At 38.7% G+C, this 18,979-nt stretch overlaps 1 protein-coding gene across 32 annotated transcripts in view; it reads left to right on the top strand.

Annotated features, from left to right (window-relative positions):
- RUFY3 (RUN and FYVE domain containing 3) overlaps nt 1-18,979 on the top strand; it is a 103,300-nt gene that overhangs the window by 50,242 nt on the left and 34,079 nt on the right. For all 32 annotated transcript variants that reach the window (XR_012434890.1, XR_010586861.2, XR_012434884.1 and 29 more), the window contains 6 exons: nt 6,067-6,240; nt 7,114-7,231; nt 8,037-8,138; nt 12,324-12,447; nt 16,855-16,916; nt 18,551-18,616. Coding sequence is in view for 21 of the 32 variants with exons in the window: in XM_065545109.1 (XP_065401181.1) it covers nt 6,067-6,240; nt 7,114-7,231; nt 8,037-8,138; nt 12,324-12,447; nt 16,855-16,916; nt 18,551-18,616 (646 nt within the window). In the remaining 11 variants the exon portion in view is untranslated. The remainder of the gene's footprint in view (nt 1-6,066; nt 6,241-7,113; nt 7,232-8,036; nt 8,139-12,323; nt 12,448-16,854; nt 16,917-18,550; nt 18,617-18,979) is intronic.

Here is an 18,979-nt window from a genome sequence, read left to right as displayed (position 1 = left end):
TTTAATTGACTCCATAGATTAGTATATTAATCCTTTCTGATGACAAGTCCTAACTCAGTGAAGTTCATCATTGATTATGCTGTTACCAAGAAAAGGTAGCAATGAGGACAAGTAAATTTATGGTTAATTTTTTTTTTTTTTTTTTTTTTTTTTTCCGAGACAGTTTTGCTCTTGTCGCCCAGGCTGGAGTGCAGTGGCACAATCTTGGCTCACTGCGGTCTCTGCCTGCCGGGTTCAAGTGATTCTTCTGCCTCAGCCTCCTGAGTAGCTGGGATTACAGGTGCCCAGCACCACACCCAGCTAACTTTTGTATTTTTAGTAGAGATGGGGCTTCCCCGTGTTGGCCAGGCTGGTCTCAAACTCCTGACTTCAGTTAATTCACCTGCCTCGGCCTCCCAAAGTGCTGGGATTACAGGTGTGAGCCACCACGCCTGGCTGGTTAAATTTTTTTTGACTAACCCCTTTAACAGATTTCAATCCAGAGAAAGTGGTACTTAAGTAAATTTTCTTATTTTTGAGTAGAAATATGACACCTGAGATGCCATTAAGAATAGATAGATATAGAAACACACCTGGCCCCTAAAGTTGAAGGAAAAATAGGGAGCCAGGTCAGATACCTTTCTCCTATGCATATTCCCCTGGTCTCCTGTATATGCCTTTGTTGGAGTTCTTACTGCAGTGTAGTTGAATTACTTCTCAGTCTTCTCCACAGAAGTGTACCCAATGTCAGAGGAAATTGTGTTATGCTTACAGCCTGCCTGGAACCCTAAACTAATGACATATCAATTATCTTAGTTTTAAGAAATATAGAAAACTAACATTTCCATAGAATAGGTTTATGTCATTTAACAACAATGACAACAAAAAATTTAATTAGCTGGGCATGATGACCCATGCCTGTAATCTCATTACTTTGGTAGGCTGAGGTGAGAGGATCACTTGATCTTAGGAGTTTGAGACCAGCTGGGCAACATAGGGAGACCCTGTCTCTACAAAAAAAAAAAAAAATTAGCCGGGCATGGTTGCACACACCTGTTTATTATCCCAGCTACTTAGGAGGCCAAGGTGGGAGAATCACTTGAGCCTGGGAGGTTGGGACTACAGTGAGCTGTGATTGTGCCACTGCACTCCAGCCTGGGTGACAGAGCAAGATCCTGCCTCAAAAATCAAAACAAAACAAACGGAACATTTAAAATTATTTGTCCTGGGCGAGACGCAGTGGCTCACACCTGTAATCCCCAGCACTTTGGGAGCCCGAGGCGGGTGGATCACTCGAGGTCAGGAGTTCAAGACCAGCCTGACCAATATGGTGAGACCCCCGTCTCGACTAAAAATACAAAATTAGCTAGGCATGGTGTCACATGCCTGTAATCCCAGATACTTGGGAGGCTGAGGCAGAAGAATCGCTTGAACCCTGGAAGAGGAGGTTGCAGTGAGCCAAGATCATGCCATTCAGCCTGGGCAACAAGAGTGAAACTCCATCTGAAAAGTTAAAAATTAAAAAAAAAAATTATTTGTCCTGGAATAAAATTGATCTTTATTAAATATGATTACGTTTATCCTGAAATTTCAGGTGTTTGCTCTACACTTCCCTATTTGTTCTCTATAAGTTTGTATTAACCAACTTTGATAAATAGTAAGCACTTTGATGGCAGGGACTAAGTCTATTATTACCTCTGTTATTTCTAACATTAAACACAATATCTAACACATAGTAGATGTTCAATATGTATTGACAAAATAATTGCATGAAAGTTCTCTATTGGAATAATAGTGTTAAATGCCAGTGTTGTGAACATTTTTAAATTTTAAATCATTTTACTCACAGGAAAAGCTTGACTGATGGTATCATGAAAGTCATGCATGTTTTAAAATGGCTTTCTGGCTTATACAATATAACAGAATCTTTTTTTACTTTATATAGTTAAAAGTACAAAATACACAGAAAAGAATCCTATATTATAAGTATTCAGCTCAGTACAACGTTACACACTCAACATGCTCACGTAATAAACACCCACCAACAAACAGAACTTGACCTGCCCTCAGAAGCCCCTCCATACTCTGTCAGGTCATTGCAGCCCTTTTTAACAGGATCGGTTAGTTTTGCAAAATCATTTTATACTTGAATAGGATTTAAGACAAGTAATGTTGAATAGAAAATATTCTGTAACAAATCAGGTTAATGATTTAATATTCATTATTAGCAGCCAACATTATTTGTAGGCCAGGTGTGGTGGTTTATACCTTTAATCCCAGCACTTTGGGAGGCCAGCATGGGAGGATGGCTTGAGGCCAGGAGTTCAAGACCAGTCTGAGCAACATAGCAAGACTCAATAGCCATACTTTTGTATACTATTCAGCACAAAAATGTCAATAATAAGCATTAAATAATACTCATTTTAGCTTTTGTGTTAATTAACAATGAGCAATAAATTCTTTTTTAAATTTTTGATGTGTAATAATTGTACATATTTAGGGGTACAGACTGATATTTTGGCTCATGTATACAATGTAATGATCAAATCAAGGTAATTAGCATATCTCTTACTTCAAACACTCATTTGTTTATTTTGGGAATATTCAAAATCCTCTCTTCTAGCTATTTGAAAATATTTTAAAAATTATTGACTATAGTCACCATACAATGCTGCAGAACACTAGAACTTACTCATCTTATCTAGTTGTAGCTTTGTATCTGTTAACCAACCTCTCCCTATCTTCCCCTCCTCCATACTCTTTTCATTTTCTAAAAACCACAATTCTACTCTCTACTTCTATGAGCTCAACTTTTTTAGCTTCCACATATGAATGAGAGCATGTGGTATTTATCTTTCTGTCCCTGAGTTATTTCACTTAGCATAATGTCCTTTAGGCTTATCCATGTGGCCATGAATCATAGGATTTCATTCTTTTCATGGCTGAATTTTGTGTGTGTGTGTGTGTGTGTGTGTGTGTGTGTATACCACATTTCTTTATTCGTGTTGATGACACTTAGATTGATTTCATATCTTGTGAATAGTGCTGAATTAAACATGGGAATGCAGATATCTCTTTGTCATATTGATTTCCTTTCCTTTGGATAAACATCCAGTATTGGGATTGCTGAATCATATGGTAGTTCTATTTTTAGTTTTTTGAGGAACCGCCGTATAGTTTTCCATAAAGGCTATACTAATTTACATTCCCACCAGCAGTGTATAAGAATTCCTTTTTTGCTGCATTCGCACCAGCATTTTTTATTTTTTGTCTTGTTGGTAATAGCCATTCTAACTGGAGTGAATTGTTACTTTTAAGCTCTTATATCTAACCATCAAATTACTATAACAGATTTTTGTTTGACTTTTCATTTGTTTAGATTAGTAGTTCTCAATGTAGAAGGACCTGACTTAATCTCCCAAAGATTATTTGCCAGTGTCTGGAGATATTTTTGGTTGTCTTAACCCACCAAAAACAGCTGTCAGTGCTACTGACATCTAGTGTTACCCACAACTGTGTTGCTGTGAAAATCAGTTTTCAGAACAGAGCCCTGTAAAAATGAATTATCTAGCTTAAAATGTCAACAGTGCCAAGTAGTGTTTTTTAAAGAATGGGTGGGTTGTTTGTGTTTGATGGAAGTTAGTTTAAATAGATTATAGAGCCTTACTAATGGAGTCCATGGTATCAGAAATTTAATTCCCATAGAAGCTAGTTAACCTGTCTGTAGTTCATGCACTCCAGACCTCAGCCAGATGTCTTAAACATTTCTGCTGCAGATTATAAGAAGAACATGAGAAAATATAGATGGGTTGGTATAAATCTATCACTACTTCTGGAAAAATGTCTCAATATGATATTTTTTACTTAACCCAAGTCTATCTCTCCCCCACATGACTAGTTCTCACTATGTTGGAATCAGCTTATAAACTTTGACTAGCAGCATTGTTTAATCTTGTTATAAGTTCCTGAATTAATGGTCTACAGGCTTGAGGCAGAGTGAATGCCTCAGAGTTACATTATGGGCAGGCAGTTATCTAGCACCAACCATAGTCTCCTGCCATCTACTGGAGATGTTAGGTGGGAAGGCTTGTAGCCCTCTACACACATTCATACCCACACCCCTGCTCTATTCCTTTTTTCGAGTAGTTATAGGAGGTCAGAAACACTAGAATGTACATACATGCTGGTAATAAATGGAAATTATCTGATAGTTGTTCTTCATGGCTGTGAGGGCATAGTTTTCCATGTATTTTACTGTCCTTTTGTGAGAATACTACCCTTGACAAGTTGATCTATCATGAACAAAGAGAGCCACATTTAAGCTATGACCCTAAAATATTTGTTGTTATGCAGGAAAGAATTAATGGTAATGTATACCAATTCTGACTCTCACATAAAGTGTTTCTCCAAAAGTAACCTCAGACAACATGACAACAAACCAAGATTTATATAGTTGGAATTTCAAATCCACAAGTCCTTAAACTGAATGAGAAGATTAATTTAGAATTTGACCATTTGACTCTGCTCATTTAACTTTGAAAGCAGATATAAATAAAAACATTGTATGAAGAAAATTGCTTGGGATAATTTGCATTAAACAGTCTGTTTTTTGTTAAGTGACTTATTTGTATTATGAAACCGTGGCCTTATTAGTATTTTTAGTCTTCCTAAGAAGAAATGGAATATGTCATAGAGCTCTAGGCCTTCTTTAGTTTTCAGTACAAATTTGGTATATTTGGTATTTGGGAGGATACACATGGCATAAGGTAAAGAGAGCGTTAGCTTTCATGTCAGATCCAGGTCCAGATTCTGCCACTTATAAACTGTTACACCTTGGTCCACCTAGCTCTTATGGGCCTTTTTTAGCAACGGAAAGAAGGGAGAATACCTAAATATGATGAGAGAATAAGTAGGTAAAATAATCCTATAAAAGAATGGTCAGGAGGAGTCTGGCCTCTGGCTCTGTCATTGATTACTGGCTGTGCCCATGGACCAGCTGCAACTATTTGAGTGACCTAAAATGGGATGGTGACTTGCCCGAGGTCATACAGTGAGTCAGGGCAGAGCAGTTGAAGCTTTACTCTCTAAGTCTCATTTTTCTTCCCTGTAAAATTGTTGTAATGGTGACTGTCTCACAGCATGTTGTAAGGAGAGATGGAGATCATAATTGTAAGAGGCAGCCCACAGTGCTGGCACAGTGTAAGCACCAATAAATGAAGGTAATGAGTACAATAAAATGTGTCACTTAGCCCCTTTCCCCAAATAGTTTGTCTGTCTGGTTGATGAGAGCCATACACACTGTGTGCTAAGACTTAAAAATGTGGGAGTTGATTAAGTTCTAGTACTGCATTATACTAATAATGCTAGTGCATAGTTTAAAGAATAATAAAATACCATAATGCAAAGTTTGTTTAAGCCCTTTACCCTTTTCTTCCTCCATTGGGACTTTATTTTTAGAGCACGTCACAAATTATGCAGAGAAGAGAAGGGTAGGCAAGAATGGAAGCAGAGAGAGCAGTGTGAAGGTAGTACAGTAGGGAGATATGACACCCTCAGGTTAGGGTGATAGCAGAGGCCGTGGTGAGAATATTAAAAGACTACTCAGCCAGGCACGGTGGCTCACGCCTATTATCCCAACAGTTTGAGAAGTTGAGGTGGGAATATTGCTTCAGCTCAAGAGTTCAAGACCAGCCTGGGCAACAAAGTGAGACCCTGTCTCTACAGAAAATACAAAAATTAGCCAGGTGTGGTGGTGGTGTGCGCCTATGGTTCCAGCTACACGGGAGGCAGAGACAGAAGGGTTACTTGAGCCCAGAAGGTTGAGGCTACAGTAAGCTATGATCATGCCACTGCATTCCAGTTTGGGCGACAGAGCAGGATCCTGTCTCAAAGAAAAAAAGAAAGAAAAGACAACTAAAGGCTTGAGATTTGATAAAATAGTTCATTTTACCGCTTCATTGAGGCTATTCTTAAAGGAAACTAGCATTTTTTTCACAGTGAGTACATGGTGGAGAAGAATACAATACTGAATTTTAAAATGTGCTATTTCTAGTAACCAGGCTTCATCTTCTTCCCCTTTGACTGCAGATCCTAATTATCTCATGGCTAACGAACGCATGAACCTCATGAACATGGCCAAGCTGAGTATCAAGGGCTTGATTGAATCAGCTCTGAACCTGGGGAGGACTCTTGACTCTGACTATGCACCTCTCCAGCAATTCTTTGTGGTGATGGAACACTGTCTGAAACATGGCTTGAAAGGTAGGCCGTCGTCCCAAAATGCAAATATGCATGCAGCTGTTTTCTAGCAATGCATACTATAGAATAAAGCATTCTTTGTAGAGCCAAAGAATAAGAGGCTTGAATTAATAATATTGATCCATTGGAATGGAGTCTATATAGGAGCAGGGTTATGATTAACTCAGTGGACTTATAGGGCTTTAAAAATACAGATCATTAAATGTTACAGTTGGAAGGGCCATTATAAGTAATCAAATCCAGTAGAGTAATTCTGTTTGACAGGTGGAAATAGGCCTGCCCAGAATGAGACATGACTTGGTCAAGGTCACACATTGAGTTGTGGCAGAGTAGGTGCTAGAACTCAGGTCTCCCGACTCTTGGTTCAGTGTTCTTTCCACTTAATTATAAGCTTTTGAGGGCAGTATCTGGTCTTGTTCACCCTTGTTTCCTTTCTTGCTGCCTTCTCAATATTCTTTTCCTGTTATTTTTTGTTTGGTTGTTTTTTTAAAATCTGTGTGCCTATGCTTACCAACTTCCCAATATTCCATAGCCTATTTCTGGATTATATATTCTTTTCTATTGAGCTGTTTTCTTCATTAATACCACACAATTTTAGGCACTAAATTGTTAAAATGTTTTATTATATTATATGGCTAGGCCACAAACTGTTCTTGAAAGAAGAAAGGCTGAGTCTTGGGAAGTAGAAAATTTTTTATTTTCACAAAATATTATCTATTCTACAAGCATGAATGAATCTAAAACCATCTTATAACCTGGGATTGGTTTCCTGAAAAGTTGTGTGTGTGTGTGTGTGTGTGTGTGTGTGTGTGTGTATTGAGAGAATGCTTATGTTGTAAAAAATATTAAAATACTGTTTTATTTTTGTTGCCTTAGCTAAAAAAACTTTTCTTGGACAAAATAAGTCTTTCTGGGGACCTCTAGAACTGGTAGAAAAGCTTGTTCCAGAAGCCGCAGAGATAACAGCAAGTGTTAAAGATCTTCCAGGACTTAAGTAAGTCTAAGGTTGAATTCCATTTCTCTGAAACAGCATTCTTATTAACTATCCCTTGAAGAGCAAGACTTCCAATCCAAAATGCATGATGTCCTGAATAGGTGCTGATATGAGAGAATTGGTATACAGAATATTAAGAAAATTGTGCTCTTGAGGGATAATTATTCATCTAAGAGAGGTTGTCTTTTTGTTGAAATGCCAAACATTTCCTTATTTTTTAAAGCACTTGGGGAATCACTTAGTGTGTCTCAAGAAATTGTATCTAAGGGGGTGGCATGCTGGACTTGACTTAGGGAAAAAAGCTATTCAGTGGGTTTGAGAGTCAAGATTAAAACAACTGTCAAATTAACCTGAAGAGCTAGTGACTGTAGCCTGCCTTAGAACTACGCAGTAGTGACCACCTTCCCAAATGAGACTGGTTTAATTTTAATCAGATAGAGGCCTAGATTGCCTGTGTCCACATTCATGCTTTGGACTTTTATATAATCCACCTGAATTTATAAGGATTTGCTATTACTAATCTGATGGAACATTTTTAGTTGGGTCTCCCAGAGGCTGAGTCTTCAAATTGTAGTTACATTCAGTAATTCTTTTTGAAAGCATTTGTCCCAAACACCCCCCTGGGTCGCATTAGCCCACACACAGAAATTCCTTGCCCAGGAATATGCTGGGAGAAGTCCTAAGGAGCACCTCAGTGTGCTTGTTACACTGGAACACCATTAGCAAGAATAAGTGAACTGATTCTGCTGTAGCCTTTGCTTCTGTTGCTTGTGTTTTTAGTTGTTTGATTTCTGTGTTTTTGTAGGACACCAGTAGGTAGAGGAAGAGCCTGGCTTCGTTTGGCATTAATGCAAAAGAAACTTTCAGAATATATGAAAGCTTTGATCAATAAGAAAGAACTTCTCAGGTATGAACACCTTGAACTTTCTTCTTTCCTTGGTATGTTCTACATCGTATAAAGTCAAACCATGTAAGTTCACCATTTTTGTGGATCAGAAACAGTTGATTCATAATAGCTTCACTGATACTTTCTCTCATACCTCACACACATATACTCCCAAATGGATGATTTATGTTATGTGTGTTCTGTCACTGTGGTATATATTGATCTTTTCCAGGGCAGGCCAAGACTTACCTCCAGAAAACAGAAGGCACCTTAGCATGTGCCCAGGCTCAATAAGACAAGAACTTGATATGTAGCATTAAATTCAAATATAGCACAAAATTGGATGGGTGCAGTGGTTCACACCTGTAATCCCAGCACTTTGGGAGGCCAAGGTGGGCAGACCACTTGAGGCTAGGAGTCCTATATGGCGAAACCCTGTCTACTAAAAAAATATAAAAATTAGCCGGGCGTGGTGGTGCACACCTGTAATCCCAGCTACTTGGGTGGCTGAGGCACGAGAATTGCTTGGACCCAGGAAGCAGAAGCTGCAGTGAGCCAAGAGTGTTCCACCGCTCTTTAGCCTGGGCGACAGAGTGAGACTCTGTCTATAAAAAATATACATATATAAAATATCACAAAATCTTCCAGATGGATCATAGATACAACTGAGAGAGGCAAAACAGCATTATTTTATTTTATCCATCTTTATTATATGATTCCATTGTATAAAGGTCAAAAATAGGTAAAATCAATCTATGGTGATAGAAATCAGGATAATAGTTACGTTGGAGAAGTGCGGGTAGAGATTGGAAGAGAGAAAGAACTGATTTCTAGGATTCCAGTGATCAGGATAGTGATTACACAGATGTGTTTTTGTGAAAGTTCATGGAACTGACATTTAGTTAGCTGAGATTTGGAAATGTGTGAATGTTGGAATTCGGCCATATTCCGCTTCTGACCAATTCATAAGGTGAGGCTTTTGGGACAATAAACTGTCAAAGAACCTTGTTCATTCCAGTTCTACTCAGTTTCCTTCAGGGGCTATCAAAGAACAAATATAGCACGTGATCAGTTTTTGAGAGAAACGGTAAATTTGCAGCTCATTCATGTACTGTTTTTGTGCTATTTTGTCATTTGTTAATATCTTTTTTTTTTTTTTTTTTGAGACAGAGTCTCGCTCTGTTACCAGGCTGGAGTGCAGTGGCAGGATCTCCACTCACTGCAACCTCCACCTCCCGGGTTCAAGCTATTCTCCTGCCACAGCCTCCCAAGTAGCTGGGACTACAGGTGCACACCACCACGCCCAGCTAATTTCTGTATTTTTAGTAGAGACGGGATTTCACCATGTTGGCCAGGATGGTCTCGATCTCTTGACCTCGTGATCCACCCACCTTGGCCTCCCAAAGTGCTGGCACTACAGGCGTGAGCCACCGCACCCAGCCTGTTAATATCTTTTAGAGAGAATCAGAAAATAAATAAGGAACTAATATCAGTGAATTATATTGATTATTAACAGTGATTGAGGTTGACCTTTAGTAGTCCCAGGTAACTTGTTGAAAACAAATTGATCGGCCGGATGCGGTGCCTCACGCCTGTAATCCCAGCACTCTGGGAGGCCAAGGCGGGCAGATCACAAGGTCAGGAGATCGAGACCATCCTGGCTAATACAGTGAAACCCCGTCTCTACTAAAAATATAAAAAATTAGCCGGGCGTGGTGGTGGGCGCCTGTAGTCCCAGCTACTCAAGAGACTGAGGCAGGAGAATGGAGTGAACCCCGGGGGCGGAGCTTGCAGTGAGCCGAGATCACACCACTGCACTCCAGCTTGGGCGACAGCAAGACAACGTTTTAAAAAAAAAAAACACAAATTGATTGCAGTGTTGTTTCAATCACGTCAAATTGACTGAAAATGAATACTTCAAGTCACTGGGTTTTTGGTTTTTGTTTTGTTTTGTTTTGTTTTAAGTGAGTCGCACTCTGTCGCCCAGGTCAGAGTGCAGTGGTGCGATCGCAGCTCACTGCAGCCTCCACCTCCCAGGTTCAATCGATTCTCCTACCTCAGCCTCCCGAGTAGATGGGACTACAGGCATGCACCACCACGCCTGGATAATTTTTGTATTTTTAGTAGAGACAGGGTTTCACCACGTTGGCCAGGGTGGTCTTGAACTCCTGACCTCAAGGGATCCGCCTGCCTCAGCCTCCCAAAGTGTGGGGTTTACATGCGTGAGCCACCACGCCCGGACTGTTTCATTTTTTAAAAAAAATCTAAAAGACTATTTTTTAGAGTGGTTTTAAATTTATAGCAATATTGAGTAGAAGGTACAGAGATTTTTCATATATACCCTTCTCCCCTGCACAACCTCCCTCATTATCAACATCCCACAAGAGTGGTGCATTTGTTACAATTGATGAACCTACATCGACACATCATTATCTCCCAAAGTTCATAGTTTACATTAAGGTTTACTCTTGGTATTGTATGTTTTATGGATTTTGACAGATGTATAATGATATGTATCCATATGTCATTATACCATACAAAATAGTTTCACGGCCCTAAAAAATCCTCTATGCTCCGCCTATTCATCTCTCTGTCCTACAACCCCTAATAACCACTGATCGTACTGTTGAGTGTACTGTGGTTTCCAGGGGTTTACTGTCTCTATGAGTTTTGCCTTTTCCAGAATGTCATGTAGTGGGAATCATACAGTATATGGCCTTTTCAGACTGGCACCTTTCACTTAGTAATATGCATTTGTTTCCTCCGTGGTTTGATAGCTCCCTGTTTTCTTTCTTTTTTTTTTTTTTTTTCTTTGAGACAGTTTCACACTTGTTGCTCAGGCTGGAGTGCAATGGCACGATCTCGGCTCACCACAACCTCTGCCTCCCAGGTTCAAGCGATCGTCCTGCCTCAGCCTTCCGAGTAGCTGGGATTACAGGCATGTGCCACCATGCCCAGCTAATTTTGTATTTTTTTTTTTTTTAGTAGAGACAGGGTTTCTCCATGTTGGTCAGGCTGGTCTCGAACTCCCGACCTCAGGTGATCCGCCCGCCTCGGCCTCCCAAAGTGCTGAGATTGCAAGCGTGAGCCACTGCGCCCAGCGATAGTTCCCTTTTTTAGTGCTAAGTCATATGCCATTGTCCATTCATCTACTGAAGAACATCTTGGTTGCCCCCAAATTTTGGCAATTAAGAGTAAAACTGCTATAAACACATGTATGCAGGTTTTTATGTGAACATAAGTTTTTAACTCATTTGGGTAAATACCAAGGAATGCAATAGTTAAATCATATGAATTACATCACTGGTTTCTTTGTGTGTGTATTAGTAATTTAGGTGCATTATAAGCAGTATTTAATTATCTATGGGTCTTCACGAAATTTTTTTTTTTTTTGAGACACAGTCTTGTTCTGTCACCCAGGCTGGAGTACTGCAACCTCCGCTTTCTGTGTTCAAGCAATTCTCTTGCCTCAGCCCCCTGAGTAGCTGGGATTACAGGCATGCATCACTACACCCAGCTATTTTTTGTATTTTTAGTAGAGATGGGGTTTTATCATGTTGGCCAGGCTGGTCTTGAACTCCTGACCTCAAGTGATCTACCTGCCTCGACCTCCCAAAGTGCTGGGATTACAGGCGTGAGCCACTGTGCCCAGCCAATAATTTTTATCCATTCAGATTTTTTTTTTGTTTTTAATAGAGATGGGGTCTTACTATGTTGCTCAAGCTGGTCTCAAAGTCCTGGTCTCAAACAGTCCTCCCGCCTTGGCCTCCCCAAGTGCTGGGATTACAGATGCGAACCACCACGCCGAGCTACTAAACAAATGCTTTAAGATGCATAAAAGATTGCAAAATCATGTGACGGTACATCACAAGTACAAATATGTCAGAAAAGTCTGAATACCTGCTTCAACCACAACACTGTTCAGTCACATGTCTTTCTGCGAGACTATTATCTAAAGAATCTATTCATGCACCTATTATCTTTTTTCTTTTAAAAAAATTTTTCTCCAGTTCCACTTGCCAACATCCACCTATTATCTAAAAATAAAATATTTATTAAAGCCTTTCTTTTTGTAATTTTTTAACTATTTTTGTAGATGACTATAATCAACCATGAAGCAAGCGTTTTTGTCCTTGTCTCATGATTACGTCACTGGATTTTTGAGACTTTTGTTACAATAAGGAATTCCGTGGATTTCTCTTACAGTGAATTCTATGAACCCAATGCCCTCATGATGGAAGAAGAAGGAGCCATAATTGCTGGTCTGTTGGTGGGTCTGAATGTCATTGATGCCAATTTCTGTATGAAAGGAGAAGACTTGGACTCTCAGGTATGGGAAAGAGACTCATTACCATGCGTGTCACTCTGAGTTCTGGTATCTCAGAAATGGATTTGATTAGGTTATAGCAATCAAATTAGGCCATACTGTATGTGTCATGAACAGGATTTCCTTCCATTTTGATGGGAATATAAAAAAATAGGTTGTTTTTCCTTCCAGTTTGGCTCATTTATACATTATGAATGTTTTTCAGATTCTTGTCTTGGCTGTACTTTCTGTTAAACATATATATATACACACACATACATATTTACATACACATACATACACACACAAACACGGGCAAACCCAAGATATTGCAGGTTTGGTTTCAGATCACAACAATAAAGCAAATATCATAATAAAGCAAGTCACATGCATTTTTTGGTTTCCCAGTACATGTAAAAGTTTGTTTATACTAGGCCAGGTGCGATGGTTCACACCTGTAATCCCTGCACTTTGGGGCGGGAGTATCGCTTGAACCCAGTAGTTTGACACCAGACTGGGCAACATAGTGAGACCCCATCTCTACAAAAAATAAAAAATTAGCTGGTTCTGGTGGCTACTTGGGAGGCTGAGGCAGGAGGATCACTTGAGCTTGGGAGGTCGAGGCTATAGTTAGCCATGATTGTGCCACCGCACTCCAGCCTGGGTGACAGTGAGACCCTGTCTCAAAATAAAACTCTAAAAAATTTTTTTAAATAAAAAGTTTGTTTACACTATTAAGTATGTAATAGTGTATGTGTAAAAAATAGTGTACATACCTTAACTTAAAAATACTTTATTGCTTAAAAAATGCTAACAATCACCTGAGCCTTCAGTGAGTTGTAATCTTTTTGCTGGTAGAGGGTCTTACCTCAGTGTTGATGGCTGCTGACTGAGCTTGGTGGTTGCTGAAAGTTGAGGTGGCTGTGGCAATTTATTAAAATAAGACAACAGTGAAGTTTGCCACATTAGTTGGCTTCCTTTACAAAAGATTTCTCTGTAGCATACCATGCTGTTTGACAGCATTTTACCCACAGTAGAATTTCTTTCAAAATTGGAATCAGTCCTCTCAAATCTTGCTGCTGCTTTATCAACTAAGTTTATGTAATACTCTAGTAAACCATGCTGTAAACAGATGTGCTGTCTTTGCTGTACCCGTTGTTTTTTTGGTTTTTGTTTTTTGTTTTTTTGAGACAGAGTCTTGATGTGTCGCTTAGGCTGGAATGCAGTGGCACCATCTCAGCTCACTGCAACCTCCACCTTCTGGGCTCAAGCAATCCTTATGCCTCATTCTCCTGAGTATCTGGGACTACAGGCATGTACCACCACACCCGGATAATTTTTGTATTTATAGTAGAGACGGGGTTTTGCCATGTTGCCCAGGCTGATCTCAAACTGGTGGCCTCAAGTGATCTCCCTGCCTTGGCTTCCAAAAGTGCTGGGATTACTGACTGAGCCACCACGCCCAGCCTGCTATTCCACTTATAAAGCATAGGCAGAGTAGATTTAGCATCATTCTTAAGGGCCCTAGGATTTTCAGAATGGTAAATGAGCACTGGCTTCAACTTAAAGTCACCAGCTGCATTAGCCTCTAACGAGAGAGTCAGTCTGTCCTTTGTAGCTTTGAAGCCAGGCATTGACTTCTCATCTATAGCTATGAAAGTCCTAGGTGGCATTGTCTAATAGAAGGCTGTTTTGACTACAACTAAAATCTGTTGTTAAGTGTATCCACCTTCATCAATTATCTTAATTAGATATTCTGGATAACTTGCTACGGCTTCTATTATTTACATCAACGCTTGCTGCTTCAACTTGTACCTTTATGTTATGGAGACAGTTTCTTTCCTTAAACTTCGGAAACCAGTCGCTGCTAACTTCAGGCTTTTCCTCTGCAGCTTTTTTACTTCTCAATCTCCATAGAATTCAAGAGCATTAGGGCCTTGCTCTGAATTAGGTGTTGGCTTAAGGGAATATTGTGGCTGGTTTGATCTTCTATACAGACCACTCAAACTTTATTCCTTTCAGCAATCAGGCTGTTTTGCTTTCTTGTCATTCATTTGTTCATTGGAGTAGCACTTAATTCCCTTCAAGAACTTTTCCTTTGCTTTCACAACCTGGCTGTTTGGCCCAAAAAGCCTACCTTTTGACCTGTCTTGGCTTCCGACATGCCTTCTTCACTGAGCTTTATTTTTTCTGGCTTTTGATTTAAAGTAAGAAATGTGCAACTCTTCCTTTCACTTGAACACTTAGTGGCCATTGCAGGGTTATTAACTGGCCTAATTTGAGTATTGTGTCTTAGGGAATAGGGAGGCCAAGGAGAAGGGAGAGAGATGGGGGAACGGCCAGTAAGTAAAGCAGTCAGAACACACACATTTATGGATTGCTTGCCGTCTTATATGGGTGTAGTTCATGGAGCCCCAAAATAATGTTGATAGTAGCATCAAAGATCACTGATTACAGATTATCATAACAGATATAGTAATAATGAAAAAGTTTGAAGTACTGTGGGAATTACCAAAATGTGAAACCCAGACATGAAGCGAGCACATGCTGTTGGAAAAATGGCATTAATAGACTTGCTAGACGCAGGGTTGCCACAAACCTTCAATTTGTAAAAAGTGCAATATCTGTGAAGCAAAGAGCAATAAAATGAGGTGTGTGTGTGTGTGTGTATACTAAAATATATACAGTTGACTCTTGAACACCAGAGTAAGGCACCACATGGTAGAAACATCCCACATAAGCCATGGTGCCCGGCCTATTGTATATTTCATATGCTGTATTCTTACAATAAAGTAAGCTAGAGAAAAGAAAATGTTATAAGAAAATTATAAAGATGAGAAAATATATTTACTATTCATTTAAATGAATGAATTATCATAAAGGAACCAGATCCTTTATGGTCCTTCATATGGATCCATAAAGGTCCTTCACACTAACCAGGTTGACGAGGAGGAAGAGGAGGGGGTTGGTCTTGCTGTCTCAGGAGTGGCAGAGATGGAGGAAAACCTTTATTTTTTTCTGCCTGGATGACAGAGTGAGACTTTGTCTCAAAAATAAAATAATATAATATAAATATAAATACATATTTTATATTGTATATATATAGTATATAAGTGGACTTGCACAGTTCAAAGTCTGTTGTTCAGGGATCAACTGGACAGTTGTCCTTCAGTATCCAAAGGAGATTGTTTCCAGGACCTCTGTGAATACCAACACTCACAATGCTCAAGCCCCTTAAAGTCAGCCCTCTGTGTCCCTGGGTTTTAGGACTTGCTGATAAGGAGAGCCAACTGTACTAAAGGCCATTAAAGCATGGTAGTTAAGAGTAAAGGCCCTGAAGCTAACTGTCTAGTTTTGGATTCTGGCTTCCTCATTTTCTAGCTGAATATATTTTATAATTACTTAGTTTCTTGTTGTTTCAGATTTCTTGATGTAATGCAGTTAGAACAGGGCCTAGTATACATTAATTGCCCAATAAATAATATTTTCACTTTAATTACTTCTCACCCTTTCTGTATGAAATTCTATCACAAAGTTCTGTTATGTTTTATTCTGGTAAAATAGAAAGGGAAGTACGATTTTCTTGGTGTGGATTTTTTTTTTTTTTTAGATGGAGTTTCGCTCTTGTTGCCCAGGCTGGAGTGCAATGGCGAGATCTCGGCTCACCACAACCTCCACCTCCCGGGTTCAAGCGATTCTCCTGCTTCAGCCTCCCGAGTAGCTGGGATTACAGGCGTGTGCCACCATGCCCAGCTAATTTTTGTATTTTTAGTAGAGATAGGGTTTCTCCATGTTGGTCAGTCTGGTCTCGAACTCCTGACCTCAGGTGATTCACCCACCTCGGCCTCCCAAAGTGCTGAGATTACAGGCGTGAGCCACTGTGCCTGGCCTTTGGCGTGGATTTTTAAAAAGAAAGAAGCTAAATCATAAAATGGCAATCTTAAAAAATGAAGATGTGTACATCAATGAAAGTTTGGAGGAATAGACACCAAAATGTTAGCAATGGTCATCTATGGTGGTTGGGATTTAATATTACTTCCCCTTTTGTTTAGCTGTATTTTCTGAAACTTCTACAGGGGAAATGTGCTAATTTTTAAAAAGTTATTTCTAAAAATGAACAGGGATTCAGTAGCGGAATACCCGAAATAAGCAAAAGAGAAAGAAACTTTAGACCTTATTTATATTAAGTATTCCATTGACTGTCTTAGTTGTGATCTGGTCTTCTAGTCTTATTGACATAATCTTGATTCTTTACTTCCCACCCTTGTTAATTCTTGATTAAACTGAAAGTAAAACAGTAAATTTTTAATCATACATTCCTAATAAGTGTCAAGACTGTATTACTGTTTTGAGTGCCTAGAAGGAGATATTGTGTTATGTCTTGTAAAGAATATCTAATTTTATATTAAAACCTGAAAATTCTCTCTGTAGGTTGGAGTTATAGATTTTTCAATGTATCTCAAGGACGGGAACAGCAGTAAAGGTACTGAAGGGTACGTACCAATAAAATTAGGTTTCTTTTCTCCTGATGTAGTATTTTTTTTCCTTTGGTAGTATTTAAAGTTTACAACAATACTGTTTTAACAGACTTGCTGAAAGAATTTCTGATCATATAGCTTTAATAAAGTCTTGCCAGAAATATCTGACTATTATGCTACCACTAAACCCTAAAAGTGTTTTTTTGTTTGTTTGTTTAATGATTTTCCTGCTATGTGGTTCAGGGGCAAAGAAAATAATAATTTTCTAAAGGATTCCAATTCTCTATGTCTTATAGTAGGGTTTAAAAACATGGTCATTTTGACCAGAGGAGTTGCATTCTCAGTTTGCTTTAAATTGGCAATATGAAATATGCACCGTGAGGTTATGTAAAATGTTGACATTAGGGGAAACTGAGTGAAGGTACGTGGGAACTCTGTACTGCCTTTATACCTCTTCTTGTAAATCTAAAATTATGTTAAACAGTTTTAAAATATTCATTAGGGTACTTAGTAATTAGAGATCAGAAGCACAGCTATTCTCTTTATAAGTGTAGCCATTGAAAGCATAATTAGTCTGATGTTTTTGATTTTTGACACAGAGCTAAGATTGTCTCACTGTTCTTTTGGTAGTTGTATAAGTTTGGGGCCTTAATTTTATCTGTCAGCTGAAAAATCTGGCTGTTTATCTTTTGTCACTATAGATTAGTTGGTTGTAGTTGCCAACCTCCTTTATCCAGTTTTTTTTTTTCATGTAATAATAAACATTTGGGCCAGGTATGGTGGCTCATGCCTGTAATCCCAGCACTTTCGGAGGCCAGGGCAGCCAGATCACCTGAGATCAGGAGTTTGAGACCAGCCCGGGAAACATGGTGAAACCCCATCTCTACAATAATATAAAAAAGAAAATGAGCCAGGCATGATGGCAGGTGCCTGTAATCCCAGCTATTTGGGAGGCTGAGGCGGGAGAATCACTTGAACTCAGAAGGCGGAGGTTGCAGTGAGCCGAGATCACACCATTGCACTCCAGCCTGGGTGACAGAATGGGACTCTGTCTTAAAAAAAAAAAAAAAAAAAATCCATATATATAATATATATGAAATATTAAATATAAAATATTAAATATACATAATATATAATATTAAATATATGTAATATATATAATAAACATTTGATCTTTATGAAAGCCTTTTTAACCATTCACTTTAAATGTTAAATAGCACTTACAGACAAATATTTAGACATTGAGAACAGCTATATTACATCAGAGTGAGCTTAATTCAAGTCCTATGACGATTGGAAATTGTTACTATTAAGTACTACTACTGAAGCTGAAAAACCTATTAACAAGAAAATTTTATCCTTTAAATGCGTCTAATAGATTGCAACATCATACCTGTGACCTAAATTATTAATACTAAGGTTTGTAAGCTACAACAAGAGCTTTATTAGTGTGGGGTTTTGTCATTTTTAAACTCCTGACTCTTGTTAATATGTCAATAGGGTTTTACATCAAATCTGTCTTATGGTTCAGTGTATCTGTGCCACAATTTTTTTCTCATGTTTTATGAAAAGATGGGGTGAGGTGGGGTTGGGATCTTGGTATTTCTTATGTTATTTAGTTTATTTCTGTTTTCTTCCCCTTCCCCCAGAGACGGTCAGATTACTGCAATTCTGGACCAGAAGAACTATGTAGAAGAACTGAACAGACATTTAAAGTAAATAATGAATAAATGTATTACTTTACTGGGGAATTGTTGAAGGAGAAGGGAAGAGTAAGATGATGAGCAGTGAGATTAAATTCAGACAACGTTCAACAAATATTTGTAGAATTCCTGCTTGCCAGGCACTGAGTTAGGCACTAGATAAATAAAGGGCATTTAACAGTTTTGGTGACCTTTAGTGAAAGGCAGTATATAATGTTATATATAATATAAAATAACAGTATATAATATTATGTACGTAATTATAACTCTAGCGATTAAATACATAAATACATTCAGTTAAGAATTTTTAAATATGTGACATACAGTTGAAATGGGTGGCTTTTTCAGTTGAGTAGATGTAGCTGCATATTTCAC

This window comes from Macaca fascicularis, chromosome 5, assembly GCF_037993035.2.
Source record: "Macaca fascicularis isolate 582-1 chromosome 5, T2T-MFA8v1.1".
In the NCBI taxonomy this organism is placed as follows: domain Eukaryota; kingdom Metazoa; phylum Chordata; class Mammalia; order Primates; family Cercopithecidae; genus Macaca; species Macaca fascicularis.
The sequence above is the reverse complement of the archived record's forward strand: the minus strand, read 5'-3'. Positions and strand labels throughout refer to the sequence as shown.